Genomic DNA, 23,746 nt, shown 5'->3' on the forward strand with positions numbered 1-23,746 from the left:
CAGTATTTAAAAGCGATGTAGCTCTTTAATTTTTAGATTGGGTAAGATCTTGATCTTCCTTTGGAATCAATGTTATAAATGCTGTTTCCCATGATGGAGGCACTTCTCCTCCAGATTTAATTGTTCTAAATAATTCTTTTAAAGGTACCACCAACTCTAATTGTAGGTTTTTATAATAAATGGCTGTCAAACCATCTGTTCCAGGTGCCTTACCCACTTTTAGTTGTTTAATTGCTAAAATAATTTCTTCAGCAGTTATCAGTTGATTCATCCCTTACCTTTGCTCTTGTGTAAGTATAGGGATATTCACTTCTTGTAGATACCTGTCTATATCTAAACCTTGAGTTATATCCCTAGCATATAATTTGGAATAAAATTCAACAAAAGCTTTTTTAATAAGATTTTGCTGAAACACCTCTTTACCCTTATATTCTATCTTATCTATATTATGTGATTTTTGTTTTTTCCTTAACAGATAAGCTAACCATCTACCTGGCTTATTACCATTATAAAAAGTATTATGTTTAACATATCATAAATTAGTTGCCACTTGGTCTGCCATCAACATATCAAACTGCCCTCTTAATAAATTAATTGCTTCTTTCAGCCTCTTATTAGATGAGTTCAAAATAAAAGCCTTCTCTTTCATCTTTATTTCCTCCTCTAATTCTTTATGCTTATATTCCAATCTACATCTATATTTATTATTCAAATATATTAACACTCCTCTCATATAAGCTTTACTTGCATCCCAAACCATTTCAATGGGTGTACCCTTATGCATATTTATAATAAAAAATTCTTTCATTTGTTTTTTTTTTGCATTCTTCCACATTTTCTTCATATCTAAATAAATTTTCATTTAACCTCCAAGATCTCCTATCTCCCTTCCCCTTGTCCAATTCCATCCATACTGGGCTGTGATCTGATAAAGTTCTTGGACATATCTTAATCTTCTTAACCCTAGGAAAAAAATCATTAGTAGTTAATACAAAGTTGATCCTGGAAAAAGATTGATGTCTATCAGAAAAAAAAGTAAAATCCCTTTCTTCCACGTTTCATTCTCTCCAGACATCTCTCAGTTCCAAATCATCTTTCGTATCAAAAACGGATTTGGAGAATCTAGCATGATTTGGAGTACTTTTAAAAGGTCCTTTTTTGTCTTTCTGTGTGTCCAGCACTCCATTCCAGTCTCCCATTAAAATAAACAATTTATAATCCCATTGAATTATTTTATTATGTAAAAGTTTGTAAAATTCTCCTTGTTGTTGATTAGGTGCATATAATCCAATTAAAAGTATTTTCTTCCCTTCTATTAAAAGTTCCATTATGATATATCTTTCTTGTTTATCTGCTTCAATTAGGTTAGCTGTTAAAGTCTTCTTCACATAAATAACTACACCGTTTTTCTTTTGTGGAGCAGATGCAATAAACTGTATACCCAGTCTGGAATTTATCAAATATTTTTGATCAGATACACGGATATGCGTTTCCTGCAAACATATAACATCATTTTTAAATAGTTTCAAATACTGAAATATTTTTTTTCTCTTTTGCGGTGAGTTTAAACCATTAACATTCCATGTTAGAAACTTTGTCGCCATCTTTTGTGACTTGAAGTTTTCGGAGCGTATCTTGCAGATCCACAAGCATCTGCCTCTTTGGTCTCGCTCCTCCCACTGCTTCACTATTAGATTCTTGAGTTGTAATTGTAGAATACTGTTTCTGTTGCTGTTGCTGTTCCTTTCGTCTGGTTGCAGCCTGTGTCACCCTTTGAGCCTTTGATTCTTCTAATGGGACCAAGGGCTGCACAATTTCTAGAGTTTGCTGTGCTTCTTTTGGAATCAGCGAGGTGGTTTCTTCACCTCACTGTATACCTTCCGATTGTATGTCGCACTCCTTCTTCCTTCTCTCTTTTAAATTCTGGGGATGGCGGTGGGTCTGCTTTCAGTCTGTTACAATAAAAATCACGTGCCTTCAGAACTGTATTAAGACGATATCTTGTACCAGCATAATTCACCACTATCCCAGTTGGTATCTCCCATCTGAACTGGATCTGTCATTTTTTAAAACAAACTCTTTCCTTTTTCTTAAAATTCTTGGTGGGATTTCTTTCAAAATCAAGAATTCTTGATCAGCCACGTTAAATCTGTTATTATAAAAGGCTTGAATAATTGCATTTCTGATTTATTTATTTATTTATTTTATTACATTTATATACTGCCCTTTCCCTGAGGACTCAGGGCAGTTTACAGGAAATTAAAAATCAACAATACAAAAGTTAAAACCAATTTTAAAAAGATTAAACTTAACCCTGTGCAATTAAAACCCCAGTTAAAATAAGTTACTCCTCAGCCTGGGCCCAAGAGCTCGAAGAGCCAGGTCTTCAGGCCCCGGCGGAATGAACGGAGGTCGGGGGCAGTCCTCAGCTCCACTGGCAGCTGGTTCCAGAGGGCAGGTGCCCCCACTGAGAAGGCCCTATCCCTGGGTGTCACCCGCCGGCAATCTCTTACCGGTGGGACCCTGAACAGACCCTCCCTGTGGGAGCGCACTGGACGAAGGGCATTTGATGCTGGCAGCAGGTGTTCCCTCAAATACCCTGGACCCAAGCCATGTAGGGCTTTATAGGTAATAACCAGCACCTTGAATCTTACCCGGAGGGCAACCGGAAGCCAATGCAGCTCACGGAGTAGAGGTGTTACATGGGAATATCGGGAGACCCCCATTACAACTTGCGCGGCCGCATTCTGCACCAGTTGAAGCCTCCGAGTGGTCCTCAAGGGCAGCCCCATGTAGAGAGCGTTACAGTAGTCCAAACGGGAGGTCACGAGCGCATGAGTGATCATTCATGATCATGATCATTCTCTTTGTAAAATAATCAACCACATCTCTTGGTAATTTTCTTTACCTAGAAATCCAGGAATTAACACGAAATATTTTATCTATTTCCAATATAAAATCTTCAGCTCACCAACCCAAAATAGGCGCCACAGCTTTTGCCAATATCTCTTCCAAATTTTCTTGTGGATTTTCTTTCAAACCTCTTATCCTCAAAGCAAACTCCATGTCTGTATATTGTATCATTACCACCTCCTCATCAATTTTATCCATTTTATTCTCAACTTCACACATTTTAGCCTCCAATATCAAATTATTTTGCTTAACTCCTTCCACGCGTTTATCCAGACTCTCAGTACAAACTGTCAGTCCCTGAAATGCCAGCAGAATATCCTCTCATATTTCTTTATTTTTCTCATTAATAAGCTCTGCTATTTGCTCAGATATTTGCTCAGATTGAAGTTTTAAAGCATCTTTTAAATCTTTTAGTGTTAATGTGGGTGTAGGTGCTGCAGGGGGTGGCATCAATGTCTGAAGTCCAGATTGTTGAACTGGTGATGTCCCCGCACTTTTAGAAACAGTAAATCTAAGTGGTTTGGAAGCCATTTTAACACCCAATTAACTTTTGTTTCTCACTTTCACTTTTGCGCCCAAATTGCAACTTTGTTGCTTTACTGTTAAATATCCAAATCTTTTAAGTCTCTTTTAAGCCAACCTCAAATGTTTTAACAGTCTTTTACAGCTTTAAAAATCCACTTTCTGTCTTCCTCCTTGATCTTTTATATTATTTTCCTTATTCTTTTGTTCTTCCCTCTTTCTCCAAAAAAATTATTCCAGCACCATCTTCCTCCCCTTCTTTTAAGTTAAACCGGAGTTAAAGATCATATACTTGCTGTTTCAATATTCTCCTGCTCAGCTATGCCTGCGTCCAAGTAATCCAGAATACAATATTGAGTGCAGGGATGGTTGCAGTGTCCTGTTTTAAAACCTTAAAACAGAGGAGTCCCCGAGTCCGGAGTTAATTCAGGCTCTGAGGGAGCTCTCACCCTTCGACCCCCAGATTGAAATTCTGGGGGTCTAGGGGAGCTCTACCTCTACCTGAATGCTCACCCTCCCCTCTTCTCCCGAGGGGAGGATTCCCAAACTGCAAAACAGCTGATTGTTGCTGTTTTCGCGATTTGAACGGAGCAACGGGGATGACAGTCAAAAATGATCGCCATTGATGGAGCCTTGCCATCCGGAAGTCCCAGTATTAAATATTTTTGATGCCTACTAACTTGAGTAAAAAGTACTAAATACGTTTTAGATTTTCTTTACCTGAAACATTTAACTTTGGCTCAACTAGGTTTTTAAAGTTTAAGGAAAAAATGCTCAGATCAAATATAAATACTCAAAATATGGATAAACATCTTTTAATACAGGAAGCAATATTTAAAATATGCCAAACTAGCAGAGTTGAATATGTATTATTAACCCTGTCACTTCTGTCCTATTGCTGTTAAATACAAGAATAAATTTTCGTTCAATTTTCTTTGTCAGTAAACAATTTGGTAAAATACACTGCTGTAACATCTATTCTGATTAAAGTTACTATTTAGTATGCAGGATATTAAGGGTAATATATCAACCTGTATTTTTTTTACATGACCAATTTTTTGCTTATTGCTTTTCTCTTTTCACTGAACCCCAGATTTGTTTAAAATGTCTGGTGCATCCTTGGCAATAAAATAATACTGTATTAAATGATTTCTCTGTAAAGTAATAAACTTTGTTATGTCTTACAGTAGTAGTTATTGACATTTTTAACCTAGGAATTGCTGCTCAGAGGTAGGGGACTCACTGAAAACACTGAAAAAGATAATGTTTTCTTTTTCTATTCCAATACTTAAAGTTCGTGATATGATACATGGAATCACAGTTCACATACGAGGTAAGTGGAGCTCTTCTATTCTTATGGAAAGACTGCATAATTCAGTGAATGATTTTATATCTTAAAAAAAGTTAAAAATTACTAGTCTTGTTTTCAATTTAACAGGCAATAGTATATTCAATGGACAAAGTTGTCCAATTTAAACTGTATTAAATTAAATATAATTACTGCTTGTGAGCCCCAATGACACTCCAAGTAATTTACATGTAATAAAAGAGCAGTTGAAATGAAATGGATCACATTTTGTCAGAACTCTCTGCTATGACCTTTCCGTCTTGGGTGGCCCTGCACGGCATAGCTCATAGCTTCATTGAATTACACAAGCCCCTTCACCACGACAAGGCAGTAATCCATGAAGGGGGAAATAGTTTTAACAATAATTAAAATAAACATTTTTAAAAAACAAAGAAAAAAACTAAAGGTATATGAGACTTATTTTAATATGAGACAATTAGGTTACTTACCTAAGTAATTTCTATTTTGGTTGATAGTTTCTCTTTAGCATCATAGCATGCATTTCCCACTGAAAATTCAATAAATTAAACAGAGGCCCTTTGCATGGAAAAATATGTGTTTTATTTTATAAATTGAATACTTGCCATCATTTTGAAAAATTAATGTCAACCTGAGTTGAGTAGATGTGAGACATGACAAGTAAAAAGTCTCTGCTCTACACTAATAATCATTTGTAATCCTATCTTTGTCTTGAATCTGGAAAACAGAATGAATGCAGAGCTTTTTAACAGAGAACAGGATTAAGAAGATAGCTAGATAAACAAGAAGAAAAATAGTCAATAATATCTTTTGGATTCAAGTAATGTTTGGATGAAAACAATGTTAAAAGAGAATAATAAGGTTCATTTTATATTCTGCAATTCTATAAAAAGAAACCAGTCCACTCCTGCAGGTAGCATACGACTTTTACTGATTTTCCCAAGTGGCACTCTGTGGAAGGTAAACCACTTTTCAATCTCCATGTATTGTTTCTAAAACTCATGGGAATGCCCCGGGGCATGGGTCGGCAACCTGTGGCTCTTTCAGCCTTCTCCTGTGGCTCCCAGTCATCCTCCACCATTTGCAGAGAGAGAGGGACAGAAACAGAGAGAGGCACTTGCGCTTCCCTTTTCTCTCTTTCTCTCTCTCTCTCTCTCTCTCTCTCTCTCTCTCTCTCTCTCTGTGTGTGTGTGTGTAAAAAAAGAGAGTGGGCTCACACTGTTCTCCAACAAGCTCATTGGGTGGGGCTCCTGCCTTTGCTGCGTCTCCTCAGGAAGCAGAAGAAAGCAAAAAGCAGCAGCTCTCTCTCTCTCTCTCTCTCTCTCTTTCACACACACACACACATACACACACACTCACACTCACACTTAGTGGGGGAAGAGGACTGGCAGACCAAGGGCAGGAAAGCCAGCCCAATAAGAATGTGTGTCAGCTTGTTGGAGAACAGCGTGAGGCCAGCTGGCCAGGTGAGCAGAAGATCAGAGAGAGGGAGAGAGAGAGCTTGAGAGAGAGAGAGCTCATGCACAGCAGCCTCTATTTCTTTTTAATTAAACTTCAATCTAGCTTCCCCTCTGTCTCGCATGCACGAGAGAGAGTTTTGCGGCTCCCAGTGTTTTCTTTTCTCTTTTCTCTGGGAAAAGAAGTGGCTCTTTGAGTGTTTAAGGTTGCCCACCCCTGCCCGAGGGATTTAGTTCTAGTCATCATCTGGAAATGAATGGGGGCTGTGAACATTTGAATGGGGTCCTGGAACTATACCTGAGATGTTAAATCAATTATCATTAGGACAATTAGACGGACCTCCTGCCATTTGCTGAGATGGCTTACAACAACTCCGTACATAGCAGCACTGGGTTTCATCCCATTTAAAATGACTATGGGACAAGACTTTGTGTCCATACCCGAATTGCCCCTAGCCACCCCTCCTATCACATCTCTGAAGGATTGGGTTACTCAATTACAGAATACCTGGGGAGTGGTTAGAAAGTCAGTGGAGGAAACAAGAGAAACTTACAAAACACAAGCCAATAAAAAGTGAATGAAGCCCAAAGACTTTAAAGTAGGGACTGTGTTTACCTGTCTACAAAATACCTGCAGTCTGGGCAACCTTCCAAAAAGCTGGGACCAAGTATGTTGGCCCTTTCCCCATTAAGAGGATTATCAACACAGTTACAACAGAACTTGAACTGCCTAAATCACTTAGGCACATCCATCCTATTTTCCATTGCAGCATTTTAAGACCCAAAAATCTGTTCCCATTACACCCAACACCACCACCAGCACTAGAGCCACTCATGATTGAAGGGGAACAGCATTTTGAATCATAAACATTGAGTATTTTGTCACATGCACTTACCTCCCTCTGAAACTGAATGGGTAGACCTTAAACATGTCAAGGCAGCTAAGCTCCTTAAGGTCTTTCATAGCTAATATCCTGATAAACCATATAGCTTGCATACCTAACCATGCATCTGTATTATTTCTCTCTCTCTTTGTTTTTGTCTTGCAATAATAATACATATTAATATTTTTAAGCATGGAAGATGATTTCTTCCAAAACATGTAAATAGAGATAGTATAAAGCTACATCAGCTATTTTTAATTAGGAAAAAGAATTGCAACAAGAAAGTTTCAAAACTTTTGCCATATATTTATTCTGCATTATTTTCCAAAGCTTGCTTCATCATCACCACCTACCATCATCATATATTGTCTTTATATCTACATAGTCCAATAAAAGAACTGCCTAGGGAAAACAACAGCATTTTTGTAGTTCAAATAATTGTGTGTGTGTGTGTGTGTGTGTGTGTGTGTGAGAGAGAGAGAGAGAGAGAGAGAGAGAGAGAGAGAGAGAGAGAGAGAGAGAGAGAGAGAGAGAGAGCTGTGAGTTTTATCTATTCCAAATCCTCAAGAATGAAAAATAAGCATGCTTTACAGCCAAAGAATATCTGGGTGGCACTAGAAGTTACATTGAACATAAGCAAAACATTCCAACCCTACAGATACTTTATGTACATTTCTAGCAGAATTTGTTTTAAATAGTATAATAGTCATTATTTCTTTCTAACACTCCCAGAATTTTTGGCCATTTTGTCTTCCTTACTGCTGTAAAAAGATTGCAGGATTGGTTAAAGGAAATAAAGATCAGATGAAAATAAAAGGACAAAAAAGATTACTATAATTACCTATTTAATTAATTAAGGTATTCTAATTTAAATGCAGTCTTATTTAAAGTACACACATTTTTTTATTGAAAAGTTTTACAGTACATTTTTGAATACAAAACCCCACCCCTACCCCTCCCCTCTCCCCAAACCTCCCCAACTCTCCCCTCCTGTCCCCCCCCCTCCCCGACTTCCCAGAGCTAAATACAGGGTATAAAAATACAAACAAACATAATCTAAAATATGCAAACAACAATAAAATATTAAATTCTATCGCACTTTAACTCTTAATAAAATAACTACAAGCTAGTTATACATCATATAAATCCACTACTTATTCAAATGCTAAGTGAAACTTTTTAGTCCCATATTTATTCTGGATATAATCAATCCATCTTCTCCACTCCACAATATATCTCTGTTGCAATTGGTCTTTCAAATACGCTGAGATCTTTGCCATTTCTGCCAAATTGGAAACTTTTCAAGTCCATTCTTCTATAGTCGGCAGTTCTTCCTTCTTCCAATATTGCGCTACTAAAAGTCTCGCTGCCGTAATTAAATTCAACATCAACTTAGTGTCCACAACGGTAGTATCTGTGATAATACCCAATAAAAACAGTTGCGGACAAAACTTTATCCTTTTCTTGAATATTTTTTGCATATTCCACCAAATTTTAATCCAAAAAGCTTTAACCCTTTTACAAGTCCACCATATATGAAAATACGTTGCATCCTCACAACCACACCTCCAACATTTGGGCTGGCAGTTCGGATACATACTTGCTAGTTTTTTAGGATCTAAATGCCACCTATAAAATATTTTATAAAAGTTCTCTCTTAAGTTTTGAGCTTGCGTAAATTTTACATTTCTCACCCAAATCTTTTCCCAAGTATCCATTGTAATAACTTCTTGAAAATTCTGAGCCCACTTTATCATACAGTCTTTAACAAGTTCCGTCTCTGAATCAATTTCTATCAATGCAAGATATATCCTTTTTATATGAGCTTGACCTTGATCTCTAATTGCTTTACCAAATTTTCACCAATCATTGAAAAACCAGTTTTCTGGTCCTCTTTCCACCTAGCCTGTAATTGCCCATACTGAAACCAGGTTTGTACAATCTTTTCTTCTTTTAAAATGTTATATGACTTTAATTGCCGTACATTCCTTTCCAAACTTAAAATTTCCTTATATGTAGTCACATCATGTTTGAATCCCACATTTATATTTTCTATTGCGTGTTTAGGTATTGCCCAAATAGGTATCTTATAATTTAACTTGTATCTGTACTTTTTCCAAACTCGCAACAGAGCAAACCTTAAAATATGTATCTTAAACACATTATCCACCTTCTTATCATACAATAAATATGCATGCCATCCAAATAACAAATCATGACCCTCAAGATTTAATAATCTCGCTTGTGTTAAATTAAACCAGTCACTTCATAATACAATTTAAAATTAGGCATTTTAAGACCACCTCTTTCACGCGTATCTTGCATTATCTTAAATTTAACTCGTGGCTTTTTCCCTGCCCAAACAAATTTATTAATTCCTTTTTAGGTTTAGGTTTTATTAAATTTTTATACCGCCCTTCTCCCGAAGGACTCAGGGCGGTGAAATTTTGCCATTCCTCCAAATTTAAATCTTTTTTAAGTATAGGTATCATTTGAAACAAAAATAAAAATTTTGGCAAAACATTTATTTTCACTGCTGCAATTTTTCCCAATAAGGATAATTGTAATTTTTTCCAACTATCTAATTCTTTTTGTACTTTTCCCCACAACCTTTCATAATTATTTTTATATAACTTCACATTTGAGGGTGACACATATATCCCCAAATATTTAACCCTTTTAACTATTTCAAATCCTGTTAGCTCTTCTAAAACAGCCTTTTGTGATACTGTCATGTTTTTAGACAACATTTTAGTTTTTTGTATGTTGACCTTAAATCCAGAAACTTTCCCATAGTGCGTTATTATCTCCATGAATTCTACAACTGAATAGTCAGGCTGAGTCACTGTAACAACCAGATCAACTGCAAACACCCTCAATCTATAATCCTGGTCTCTAATTTGAATTCCCTTAATTTTATCCGAATCACGTATTTTATTCAGTAGTATTTCCAATGTTAAAACAAATAATAGAGGTGACAACGGGCACCCCTGCCTTGTACCTTTTTCAATATTACATACTTCAGTCAGACTATTATTAACTATTATGCGGGCTGTTTGCTTTTGATATGTTGCCCTGATTGGTTGTAAAAATTTATCCCCAAATTCCATTTTCTCTAATACTTTCATCAGAAATTGCCAATCCAATTGATCAAAGGCTTTTTCAGCATCCAAAAAGATCAACACTGCAGGGATCTGATTGTTTCTTTCCAAAAATTCCAACAAATCTACTATATGTCTCACATTGTTCTTCATTTGTCTACCACTTATAAACCCAGTTTGATCACCATGAATTACTTGTTGTATTACCCTCATTAATCTGTTAGCTAAAACTTTGGCAAATATCTTGTAGTCTGTATTCAAAAGTGATATTGGCCTATAATTTATTGCTTGGGTGACATCCTGATCTTCCTTCGGGATCAAGGAAATAAAAGCAGTCTTCCAAGACGGAGGTACCCCTCCTCCGATTTGAATTGTCTGAAACAATTCCCTTAAAGGCTTCACCATCTCTAACTGTAAATTTTTATAATACACAGCAGTCAATCCATCCGTACCCGGCGCTTTGCCCACTTTCAGTTGTTTGATTGCTAAAAAAATTTCTTCATCAGTTATCAATTGATTCATCCCTTCCTTTTGTTCTTGCGTAAGAACAGGAATATTAGCTTTTACCAAATAATTATCTATATCTGCTTCTCTAATCTTATCTCTAGCATACAACTTAGAATAAAAATCAACAAAAGTCTTTTTGATAAGACTCTGCTGGTACACTACCTTACCCTTATGTTCTATTCTATCTATAATAGAAGCCCTTTGCTTCTTCCTTAACAAATAAGCTAACCATCTACCTGGTTTATTAGCATTACAAAAAATATTATGTCTAGCATACGTAAATTAGTTGCCACTTGATCTGCCATTAACTTATCAAACTGACCCCTTAATAAAGTAATTACCTCTTTAATCTTCCCATCAGATGGATTCAAAATTAAAGCCTTTTCTTTTTCCTTAATTTCATCCTCTAATTCTTTCCTCCTAAATTCCAATTTACGTCTATATTTATTGTTCAAATATATTAATACACCTCTCATATAAGCTTTACTAGCATCCCAAACTATCTCAATAGAAGTACCTTTATGCATATTAATTTTAAAAAATTCCTTCATCTGTTTTTTACACTCTTCCACATTTTCCTGACATCTAAACAAATTTTCATTTAAGGACCGTCTATCCCTATTATCTTTTTCTATCTCTAACCATACTGGACTATGATCAGACATAGTTATTGGACAAATCTTGATCTTCTTAATCCTAGAGAAAAAATCATTATTAATTAATACAAAGTCAATCCTGGAGAAAGATTTATGCCTGTCGGAGAAAAAAGTATAGTCCTTTTCTTGCAAATTCCTTTCTCTCCAAATGTCTCACAATTCCAAGTCATCCTTCATCTCAAAAAAAGATTTAGGCAGTTTAGCATGACTTGGGGTGCTTTTTAAAAAAAACCCTTGTCCATTTGTACATCCAAAACACCGTTCCAGTCTCCCATCAAAATACAAGATTTATAATCCCACTGAATAATCTTGCTGTGTAATAAACTGTAGAAATCTCCTTGTTGTTGATTAGGAGCATATAGTCCAACCAAAAGCGTTTTCTTGCCTTCTATTAACAGTTCAATTATAACATATATTCCTTGTTTATCTGCTTCAATTAAAGCCGCTGTCAAAGTATTCTTAACATAAATAACCACTCCATTTTTCTTATCAGTTGCAGAAGCGATAAACTGTGTGCCCAACCTTGAGTTTAACAAATACTTTTGATCCGTGGTTCTAATATGTGTTTCTTGTAGACAAATAACATCATTCTTAAATTGCTTTAAGTATTGAAATACTTTCTTTCTCTTCTGTGGTGAATTTAAACCATTAACATTCCAGGTTAGAAACTTTGTCGCCATCTTTCGCGACCAGAAGCTTTTGGAGCGCTTCTTCCAAAATCACCTGCACTCTCTTAGGTCGCGCTCCTCCCACTGCTTCACTGTAAGTAAGTTTTGGAGGTGCCATCATAACTCTCTGCTGTTCTTGTTCTTGCTCTTGTCTCATTTGTCTAGCAGCAGCACGTGTCATTCTCTGGTCTCTAACCTCCTCTGATGATACTGAAATTTGATCCACTCCTGTAACTTTCTGGAATTCTCCATCTTTCATGTGCGTAGCTCCTTCAGCACCTTGTGCATTCTCACTTTGTGATTGACACTCTCCCTCACCATTCTTCTTTTTGGATTCCAAAAGTGGTATGGGGACTGCTTTTAAAACATTAGTATAAAAATCATGTGCCTGTAACACTGTAAGAAGACGATGTCTCATGCCTGCATACATCACCACCATACCCACTGGTATCTCCCATCTGAACTGAATATCCCGTCTTCTTAATTCTTGTGCCAGAAAAGCAAATTCCTTCCTTCTCCTTAGGATTCTTGGAGGGATCTCTTTTAAAATTAAAACTTCTTGTTCAGCAATTGCAAATTTATTATTGTAAAAAGCTTGAATAACCTCATTTCTAATTGCTCTCTTTGTAAAGTAAACCACCACATCTCTGGGTAATTTCCTTTGTCTTGCAATCCACAAATTAACACGAAATATTTTGTCTATATCCTCCATAATTTCTTTTTTTTATTTTTTACTAAAGAGTTTTACAAACTACACCGGCCACGAGCTCAAGGTAGCGGTGGAGGTGTGGCGGTGATCATTAGGGAGACCTTATGTCCGCGGGAGACCACCGTTCTTCAGATAGTTGGGTGTGAGTCTCTCTTTGTGAGATTTGGTTCTGGGGCGCAGTTGGGCTTGCTGCTGGTGTACATTTCGCCTAGTCGCGCAGCGGCAGCCCTGCCCGAGCTGCTCGATATCGGGGTTGGTGGTTGAGTTCCCCAAACTTATAGTTTTGGGAGACTTCAATCTACCATCCCTGGGAGGCTCATCTGAGCTAGCTCGGGAGTTCATGGCTTCCATGACGGCCATGGACCTGACGAAAGTAATTTCTGAACCAACTCATGAGGGAGGCCACACCCTTGACCTGATTTTTTTATCTGGACGGTGGTTGGATGATCTTGGTGGGGGCTTTCCATTTATTATGCCCCTGTCATGGACCGATCATCACCTCCTGCGGCTGGTCTTCCATTTTGCCACCCCCCGCCGTGGGGGTACGGAGCCAATTAGATGGTACTGCCCCAGACGCTTAATGGATCCTGATAGATTCCAAGCGGCGCTGGGGTCCCCACCTGCCTCCATTGCTCACAACTCGGCGGATGCCTTAGTGGAAGCCTGGGAAAGGGCAGCCACTGAGGCACTTGACCGGGTTGTACCCTTGCGGCCCCTGACCCGGTGCAGATCCCAGCGAGCTCCATGGTTCTCCGCGGAGCTCCGGGAGATGAAGCGTCGGAAACGGGGCCTATAGAGCTGTTGGAGGTCCAGCCGATCTAAATCCGACCGGTTGCGGTTAAGAACCTACATTAGGTCTTATCTCGCAGCGATGAGGGCGGCGAGGTGTAATTACTTCTCTACCCTCATTGCGTCCGCAGATAATCGCCCGGCCGCCTTGTTTAGGGTGACTCGCTCCCTTCTTAATCAGGAGGTGAGGGAGGATCCCTTGCAGGGTCGTGCCGAGGAATTTAGTCAACATCTGTCGGTTAAAATCGCTCAAATTCGGACCGGTTTGGACTCCAGCTGGGCAGAATCTGGCGATCAGGACACGGGCGGTCCTATCAATGTTATCTGGGAGGAGTTTGATTCTGTGACCCCTGATGAAGTGGACAGGATTATGGGGAGGCTGAGCTCCACCACATGTTTATTGGATCCGTGCCCTTCTTGGCTGGTTTATGCAGCTAGGGAGAGGACACGAGGCTGGCTCCAGGCGGTTATATCTGCTTCTTTGAATAAGGGTTATTTCCCCACCGTCTTGAAGGAGGCGGTGGTGAGACCTCTCCTCAAGAAGCCTGCCTTGGACCCAGCTGTATTGAACAACTTTCGTCCAGTCTCCAACTTTCGCTTTCTTGCGAAGGTTGTTGAGAGTGTGGTGGCGCATCAGCTCCCTCTGGTCCTGGATGAAGCGGATTATCTGGACCCTTACCAATTGGGTTTCAGGCCCGGGTACAGCACGGAGACGGCATTGGTCGCTCTGGTGAATGATCTCTGGAGGGCTCGGGATAGGGGATACTCCTCTGTCCTAGTCCTATTAGACCTCTCGGCGGCTTTCGATACCATCGACCATGGTATCCTGCTGCAGCGTCTCAGGGGATTGGGAGTGGGAGGCACAGTTTTTCAGTGGTTCTCCTCCTATCTCCTGGGACGCTCGCAGTCGGTGTTGGCAGGGGGGCAGAGGTCGACCCCTAGGACTCTCGCTTGTGGAGTTCCTCAGGGATCGGTCCTCTCGCCTCTCCTGTTCAACATCTATATGAAACCGCTGGGTGAGATCATTCGTGGTTTTCGAGTTGGGTATCATCAATATGCCGATGATACCCAACTTTTCATTTCGACCCCAAACCACCCCAGTGATGCCCTCGCTGTGATGTCCCGTTGCCTGGAGGCGGTTCGGGTCTGGATGGAGAGGAACAGACTTCAACTCAACCCTGACAAGACTGAGTGGCTGTACATTCCGGCGTCCCGGGACATTCAAAATGTTCCATCGCTTTCTATGGGGGGTGAGCTTTTACCCCCTGTGGATAGGGCTCGCAACTTGGGAGTCCTCCTAGATTCACGACTTACTCTGGAAGATCATATAGTGGCCATGACTAGGGGGGCTTTTGCCCAGGTTCGCCTGGTGCGCCAGTTGCGGCCCTATCTGGACCGGGATGCCCTGTGTACGGTCACTCATGCGCTCGTGACCTCTCGCCTAGACTATTGTAATGCTCTCTACATGGGGCTTCCCTTGAAGACTACTCAGAGGCTCCAACTGGTACAGAATGCAGCCGCGAGAGTTGTCTTGGGATTTTCCCGGTACTCCCATGTTACACCTTTGCTCCGCGAGCTACATTGGTTACCAGTTGTCTTCCGGGTAAGGTTCAAGGTCTTGGTTATGATCTTTAAGTCCTTACATGGCAAGGGTCCGCGATACCTCGAGGACCACCTGCTGCCGGCATCAACTCCCCTCCGCCCTGTGCGTGCCCACAGAGAGGGCCTCCTCAGGGTGCCTCCGGTCAGGGAATGTCGACTGGTGGCCCCCAGGGGGAGGGCCTTCTCTGTGGGTGCTCCGGCATTATGGAACCAACTGCCGGTTGAGCTCCGGATGGCATCTGACCTTCGATCCTTCCGTCGCGGGTTGAAGACCCATTTATTTGAATTAGCTGGTCTGGCCTGATAGGGGTATATGGGTTTTTTATTGGTTTTTATTATTTTATCATTGTTGTATTTTAATTGGGCATTGGTTTAATTTTCTTTTAATTTTTGTACTGCTATTTATATATGCCCTGTGAACCGCCCTGAGTCCCTTAGGGAGAAGGGCGGTATAAAAATCTCAATAAAATAAAAAATAAAAATAAAATAAAATACAAAAGCAAAATTTTACAATATATCCCCAAATCCCTCCCACCCCAAACCCACCCACTTCCCAGAGCTAAATACAGGATTATAGTTACAATAATCATATTCTAAATAAAAATTATGCATAATATACAATTAACCAAATTCATAATGTGCTTTAACTCCCCTTTAACATAACTACAAACAAAGTACCAATAACAATATCCCACTAAAATCTACTCATAAGCTAAATGGAAGTTTTTAGTCCCATATTTGTTCTGAATATAATTTATCCATCTCCTCCAAACTGAAATATATCTTTCCTGTGAATGATCTTTCAAATAAGCAGAAATCTTAGACATTTCTGCAAGATTCGAAACTTTAAACACCCATTCTTCTATAGTGGGCAAACTATCCTTCTTCCAATATTGTCTCACCAGTAACCGTCCTGCTGTTATCATGTTCAACATCAAGTTAGTTTCTTTAACATCACAATCTACCACAATACCCAATAAAAACAATTGCGGAGAAAACTTTATCTTTCTCTTAAAAATTAGGATACATTTTGGACAACTTCTTGGGATCCAAATGCCATCTATAAAACATTTTATAAAAAATTTCTCTTAAATTTTGAGCCTGAGTAAATTTAACATTTCTAACCCAAATTATCTCCCAGGTGTCCAACGAAATTGGTTCCTGAATATTTTGTGACCACTTTATCATACAGTCTTTAACCAGTTCCGTTTCCGAATCCAATTCAATTAAAGCATATATCCTCTTTATATGTGCACAATTTAAATCTCTAATTTGTTTTACTAAATTTTGATCTGTAATTGTGATGCCAACCTTTTGATCTGACTTCCACCTAACTTTCAATTGGGTATATTGAAACCAAGAGTAACTTAGGTTTTCTTGTCTTAGCTCCTCTAATGATTTAAGTTGCCAATCAGTCCCTTGCAATCTAAGTAGTTCCTTATAAGAAACCATATCCATACTCACTCCCATAGATATGCCCTCTATCGCGTGTCCAGGAATTCCCCAAATCGGTATTTTATAATTTAACTTATAATAATACTTTTTCCAGACACGCAATAAAGCACTTCTAAGAATATGGGATTTAAAAGCCCTGTCCACCTTCTTATCATAAAGCAAGTATGCATGCCATCCATATACCAAATCCCATCCCTCAAGATGAAGTATTCTCTTGTTAGTTAAATTAAGCCAATCACTAACCCACGTCAAGGCAACCGCATCATAATACAATTTCAAATTCGGCGCCTTGAGTCCCCCTCTTTCCCTAGCATCTTGTAAAATCTTAAATTTAACTCTTGGTTTTTTCCCTGCCCAAATAAATTTGTTAATACCCTTCTGCCATTGATCAAGGTTGGCATCCTTTTTCAATATAGGTATCATTTGAAACAAAAAGAGAAACTTTGGTAGAACATTCATTTTAACAACTGCAATTCTTCCCAGTAATGATAATTGTAATTTTTTCCAATTATTTAAGTCCCTTTGTACCTTCGACCATAGTGTTTCATAATTATTCTTGTACAATTTTACATTTGAGGCTGCAATATATACTCCTAAATATTTAACCTTCTTCACTATTTCAAAACCTGTTAATTTAGATAACATATCCCTTTCACTCATAGATAATTTTAAAGGTCTCTGTTAATCCCCCGTTAACTATAATTTGTGCAGTTTGTTGTTTATATATAACTTTAATAGCATGTAGAAAACCTTATCCAAAATTCATCTCCTCAACAACTCTTAATAAAAATTGCCAATTCAATTGGTCAAAGGCTTTCTGTGCATCCAAAAATATCAATGCTGTGGGGACTTGGTTGTTCTTATCCAAGTATTCAAGCAAGTTAATAATTTGTCTTACATTATATTTCATATACCTCCCAGATATAAATCCCGATTGATCACTATGAATCATTTGTTTCAAAACTTGCATTAATCTATTGGCCAATACTTTAGCAAAAATCTTATAATCTGTATTTAAAAACGATATAGGTCTATAATTTTTAGGTTGAGTAAGGTCTTGATCCTCCTTTGGAATCAACGATACAAAAGCTGTCCTCCATGATGGAGGAACTACACCTCCAGTCTGAATTTCATTAAACAAAATCTTCAAGGGTTCAATCATTTCAGGCAACAACTTTTTATAGTAAATTGCTGTTAAACCATCTGTTCCCGGAGCCTTGCCCAATTTCAACTGTTTAATAACTAAAGAAATTTCTTCTGATGTAATTGGGCAGTTCATCTCAAGGTGTTGTTCTTTTGAAAGTCTTGGAAAATGAGCTCCCTGTAAATACTTGTCTATGTCTAAAGCTTGTATATTTTCTTTAGAATATAATTTCGAATAAAAATCTAAAAAACTCCTCTTAATCAAATTTTGTTGGTAGACTTCATTTCCTTTATATTCTGTTTTATCTATAGTACGTGATTTCTGTTTTTTCCTTAATTGATAAGCCAACCGTCTACCAGGCTTATTGGTGTTACAAAAAGTATTGTGTTTGGCATAGCACAAATTAGTTGCTACTTGATCACCCAGTAGCATATTAAATTGTTGTTTCAATAAATGTATTGAGATCCTTAAATTATTATCCAATGGATTCAAAATGAGCTTTTTCTCCTTAGTTTTAATCTCTTCCTCAATATCTAAACGTTTTTGCATTTGCTTAGGTCCAGAGCAAACTCAGGCTTCGGGGGGGGCTCGATCCTTCAGCCACCAGAGTTTCAACTCTGGCAGCCCGGGAGAGCTCTACCCCTGCCTGGGCGCTCACCCCCTCCTCTTCTCCTAAGGAGCGGGCTTCCGAGCCACCAAAACAGCTGATCGGTGCTGTTTTTGGTGGTTCCACGGAAACAACGGGGCTGACAGCCTGAATGGCTGCCGGCGGCAGAGCCTTGCCACCCGGAAGTCCAAGTACACACATTTTTTTAAATCAGCTGCATTGTATATCCAGAGTGTCAGCAGACTCACTTGAAAGGTTCTCTGATACAGTACAGGACATGCTTAGTTTCCAAAGATACTGGTTATTAGCCAAAATGAAACAAAACAAAAACCGTGTTTCACATTAATACTAGTTTGGCAAGTCACAGTAACATAAGAAAGACAAATCTTTACTGAAGAAACAAACAGCACAATCAGCATTGAAAGCTTTGATTAGGTGTCACAATTTTGTACAAATCATTTGTAATAAGTAAATTATTTAGAGTAAATATAATACTCTCTCAGCTTTTTATGGTTTTAAACAATCTTACCTTTCACCATCTGGATCAGTATTTCTCAATCCCAGCAACTTTAAGTTGTGTAGACCTCAACTCCCATGTTTTCTGGAGAACTGTGGAAATTAAAGTCCCATATCTTAAAACTGCTGAGGTTGAGAAACACTGTTTTAGATGCTGGGATGTAAGTCTTAGAATTCTTACAAAAGTCTGGCCAAGATAGAACATGAGAACCAGTTTATTAACTTTGGGCCAGTCACTGTCCCACAATCCTCACAGGATTGTTGTTCTGGGAAAAATAAGAGAAAGGAATATTATGTGTGTTTGCTACCTTATTTGTAAAAATAATAAAGGCAGGATATAAATAATAATAAAAACATTGTTTCATGCATATTTCTTAGAATATACAAGACTTTTATTTCATTTTGTAACAGAAGTGGTTTTAATCTTTCATATCTGAACCAATTAGAGAATGCAGAGAATGATACTGTAATGAAGAATAATCCTGCACAAGAGAAATCATTTGTAAATGTTTTGAAAATTAAATGATCAAATGATGTTCACTTTATTTGTTTGCATGATGCACAAGATTCTCAAAACTTTTTTTCTATTTTTTCCATACAATAACCTAAGTTTTGAATTTCCTCTTCTAAACATGAAATAAAGAAAATAAACTCTATTGCTTTTAATGGATACCATTTTTCATTTTAATTCATAGATAGCTAGGGAGATTTCACTTAATTGAGAAGCAGTTTAATTGGTTTTCAAGATCAAAACTTTGGAAGCAATCTTTTTAAAAAAATTTTTATTAATTTTCTAAAATTGCATTAACATATTTGAAAAGCAATGTGGCGGCTGAGTACAATAATTTCATTACATTTAAGTATCATCAATACAGATCTCAAAGTGTTACAACAGCTAATTCCCTCTCTTTCCCCCTTTATTTATACTGTCTCATATTCAAGCCAACACAGTTCTTATTCTATCAATCAAACAACAAATAACTTTCTAATATCATCAATAATCTTCAATTTATGTATATTTTAATTAATTTAACATTTCATCTTTTAGACAGTCAATGATCTAATAATTTTTTTTAATTTTAGTTTTCCATTATATTTTAAAATTAACATTTATTCTTTATCATTTGCAAATTTTAAATGACCCCAATTTTTATCACGATTTCCCCACAGTCTAAAGTTCTGTATACACTTCATATCTATATAGGCTTCTCACCATCTACATCAACCAATTAACAATACAAGGTAGTATTCTTATTTTCTAGTAATTCTCAAGTATCTTAAAATCTCCAATTTAATAGCCAAGATTACTTTTATTTCCACACTCATTTCCTCTTTTTTCCTCTTATAGTTTACTATCTCATATTTGATTCAAATCATTTTTAACTATTAACATTTATAACACAAACCAGTATTCAAATTTAATTCTTAGTATTTGTATTTCTAGGTTTAATTTAACCAAATATTTTCTGTCTCAGCTCATTACAATATCTTATATTCGAATCTTAATTATTTTTAACATTCAATCTTTTAACCCATCAGTGACCTAATAAGCCTTTCCCTTAATACTGAAATTTAACATTTAATATTTAGTTTTTCCAGATTTTTAATTGTCCACAATTCCTTTATCATCATTCCTCACAAAATCTAGTATTTAAGATACACAACAATATAAAAATTTTATTTTAATATTTGTACTTCTAAATTTTGCATGACCAAAATCTTCTTTATCTCACACCATTACAATGTCTTATGTTCAGAATACATGTTTTATCTATTTGTGTATATTCTACTTTAAATCTCATGTGTAAATCAAAACCTTATTTATTTTCAGTCTTATTCTAGCTTTTTTCTTAGCCAGATCATCTTCTGTGTCTTTGCTTTTAAATCATCAAGCAGAACTCCTTGTGTTGTTGTAGCTCTTGTTTGGCATTGAAAATACCATCCACTTGCCATTTTTTTTAACAGGACTAGCTGATCTAGCAGATTGTCTCCTTGTTTTTCCATCTGAACGTGGTTGTCCCAAAGTATTTATCTGTTTTTGAATCTTCAGATTCCTTCTGATTTATAAGAAAAGTCCTTTCCTGTTTCTCTATTATCAATTTCTTTTCTGTATCTTCCATTATCTATATTTGTTGAATAGTTGAATCTTTTGTCGTAGCATTTAATTGTTCCACTTTTTTTGTAGACTTCTGTATAGATAATTCTTTAGTTGAAATCATAGTCCAGGCTGCTTTCTTGTTTTTTCTTGCCATTTCTTATTTCATCTCGAGCTGTAAGGAGAGTTTAGACAATCGCTTTTAAGATACAAAGAGTTTGTTGCTGTTCTTCCTTATTAAAACTGAAAGCTTACAGTCAGAAAGTCCACTAAGTGAAAAACAGATCTGAATTTATTACGGCTGATATTTCAAGGTTGGATATATCTTACCTCTTTTCTAAGCTATCAACAAGTCTCTCTTAGACAATAACAGGTTGCAGTCTCAAATTCAGCCAGCAGATGTGACCGTAGAGTTAGTTTGATCTTCAGTAAAAGTAAGGAATAAAAATCAGGGGAAAAATAGAAAATTAAAAATCTTATAATCCACGAATTTTAGAGAACAGAGTTCCAATTAGGATCCTAGTATTTTTTCAACATTTTAAATTCCCCTAGGTAGTTAATCACTGCTATTTCTGGAGGGAGGGCTAAAGTCTCCCTTCCCTCTCCACAGGGGGAAAAATACTTTAGCAGCTTATGCAGCTAAATAAGTAATTAGGATACAAGAGGGGTAGATCTCACCCAGTCTCTTCCACACTGCTTTAAAGATGCCAGATGGTAGATGCGACTTCGGCTGTCTGCAGCCTTGTGGCAGACCATATCTCTATGGTCGGCCTTTTGTCCGCTAGTTTGGAGAGATTCGCTGGCTCTAGCAGGAGCGTTGCCGCTCTCCCGTGATCCAGCGATGGCACCTTCTTGCTGGTCGCCTCTACAGGGCAACTTTCGATCCTTTTCAGGGTCCCCCAGCAATACGAAACTGGGCGAGGGAGACGAGAGTCGTCTTTTACATGTCCATGGCAGCTGCGCAGCGAACTGGAAGAGAACTTTAGAAGCAGTCTCATTGTCTACTGGATTAAAATAAAAACAAAGATTATAATGAGCAATTTATGGGTTGACTATAGGTAGTCCTTGAGTTATGAGTATAATGGAGCCTGCCCATTCCACTCATAACTTGAAAACTTGTGGGAGTGAATCTTGTACCTAAAATGAGGTAACTCACTTGCTCATTAAGGCACATGCTGGTTAAGTGATGAGGTATCTCAAGGTGGGGAAGGCCATGAATGGCCAAGTGATGGAAAGCCTTCCCAACCCACTAAGATACTTCATGCTTCCCCCTCCCTTCCTGCCGCACTGGACTCACCTTTAAAAGATCCATCTCCTCTCTGCAGCAGTTCCTGCTGCTGCCCAGATCTGAAGCCAGGGGACACTTTTGCATGCCTCCGGAGGCTGGATCTGGGCACCAGATGCCTTTTCCAGGCTGCTGCCACCCAGATCTGAGGCTGGGGGACATTTCTGTGGCCCTCCCACTGGTCAGTCACTCACACGGCCTAGTGGCCAATAGTAGTGGGCTCCACCCCACAGGTTGGAGACCCCTGTTCTAATGGGTAGTATACTGACAAGATAAAATAATGAATTGGAAGTTGCAGCCTGTAGTTGTTCCTGTGTTACATCTCTAAAAGAATTTAGAGATGTTTAAACTTTCTGCATTATATACGTACTAATTGGATGACATTATTCAATTACCTTGTCATCTATTTGCAGATGAACTAAAAGGTTACGGACCAATTTTTGAAGAGCAGCCCATTGATACGGTATATCCAGAAGAGTCTCCAGATGCAAAAGTGTCGATGAACTGCAGAGCCAGAGGAATCCCTACACCTACTTACAAGTAACTTGGGTTACTCTCTTAATGTTATATTAATAATACTAATTGTACTAATTCAGTTTAGATCTGAGATTTGGTCCAAAAATAACCCTAGTCAGTTTGGAAAAGTCAGTTTACTAACAACTGCAGAAAACTTAATGATTTAGTTCCAAAGTTTTGTTACTTTTTCAGAAAGGACAGTTTAATTTACAGCCACCTATATCGTTGCTACATGAGTAGCAATGCAAAGTAGCATGCAACGTCAATTGGGAAGCTGGTAGGAAGTCAGAAGTCATGCTAATGATCATGTGAGAACCACACTTAATAATCCACACAATCTTCAGTTAACTAAAAGTAATTGGGGACTGCCATAACTGCTGTTGCTAACTCACATGGTCAAATATCATGCTTTATGACTGCTTCATTTAGCAATGGAAGGTGTCAATTATTATTACTGAGACCTACCTGTATATTATTTTTAGCAAATAAAAGTATACTGTAAAAATGAATAGAAAGCAAGCTGTAAGAGATGAGCAGTGCTGAAATCAATCTGCCCTGCTAAAACTGTTATCTTTCTCCTTTTTTTACATTTATAAATAACAGTACAGTAGAAATCATAGTACTAAGTATTAAGCTCAAAGACTGAAACCTTTTTCAAATGATGAAATAATTCAGTTACATTTTGCTTCTATTTATCAATGTGTCGGATCTACCAGCTTCGGCTTGGCACATTGCTGGTGTTCTGTCATCAATCAGGTAAGGGAGGAGGAACAAATGGGCCATAAAGCTATATACTTTTATTATGGGAAATTTGGAGAGGGGGAATTGACAGTTGAGGAAGAACAGAGCATTTTGGAATCCAGTTTGTGCTGGCACACTGGCATCTTTAAGGCCGTTTGCCCTGAGAGTAGAATTTTACCAACTCAAACACCTCAGCATTTTCCAGAACATTTTGGTGGTGCCAGATTGGCCAGACACGGACAGACCATGGAG

At 37.9% G+C, this 23,746-nt stretch overlaps 1 protein-coding gene across 1 annotated transcript in view; it reads left to right on the top strand.

Annotated features, from left to right (window-relative positions):
- The window catches only part of CNTN1 (contactin 1), a gene marked incomplete at both ends in the record, with an annotated part of 250,063 nt that overhangs the window by 19,058 nt on the left and 207,259 nt on the right, over positions 1–23,746 (top strand). The window contains 2 exons of the mRNA XM_083365212.1: positions 4,730–4,768; positions 22,651–22,777. Coding sequence (XP_083221338.1) covers positions 4,730–4,768; positions 22,651–22,777 — 166 coding nt within the window. The remainder of the gene's footprint in view (positions 1–4,729; positions 4,769–22,650; positions 22,778–23,746) is intronic.

This window comes from Vipera ursinii (assembly GCF_947247035.1).
Source record: "Vipera ursinii genome assembly, chromosome: 6".
NCBI classification, from domain to species: domain Eukaryota; kingdom Metazoa; phylum Chordata; class Lepidosauria; order Squamata; family Viperidae; genus Vipera; species Vipera ursinii.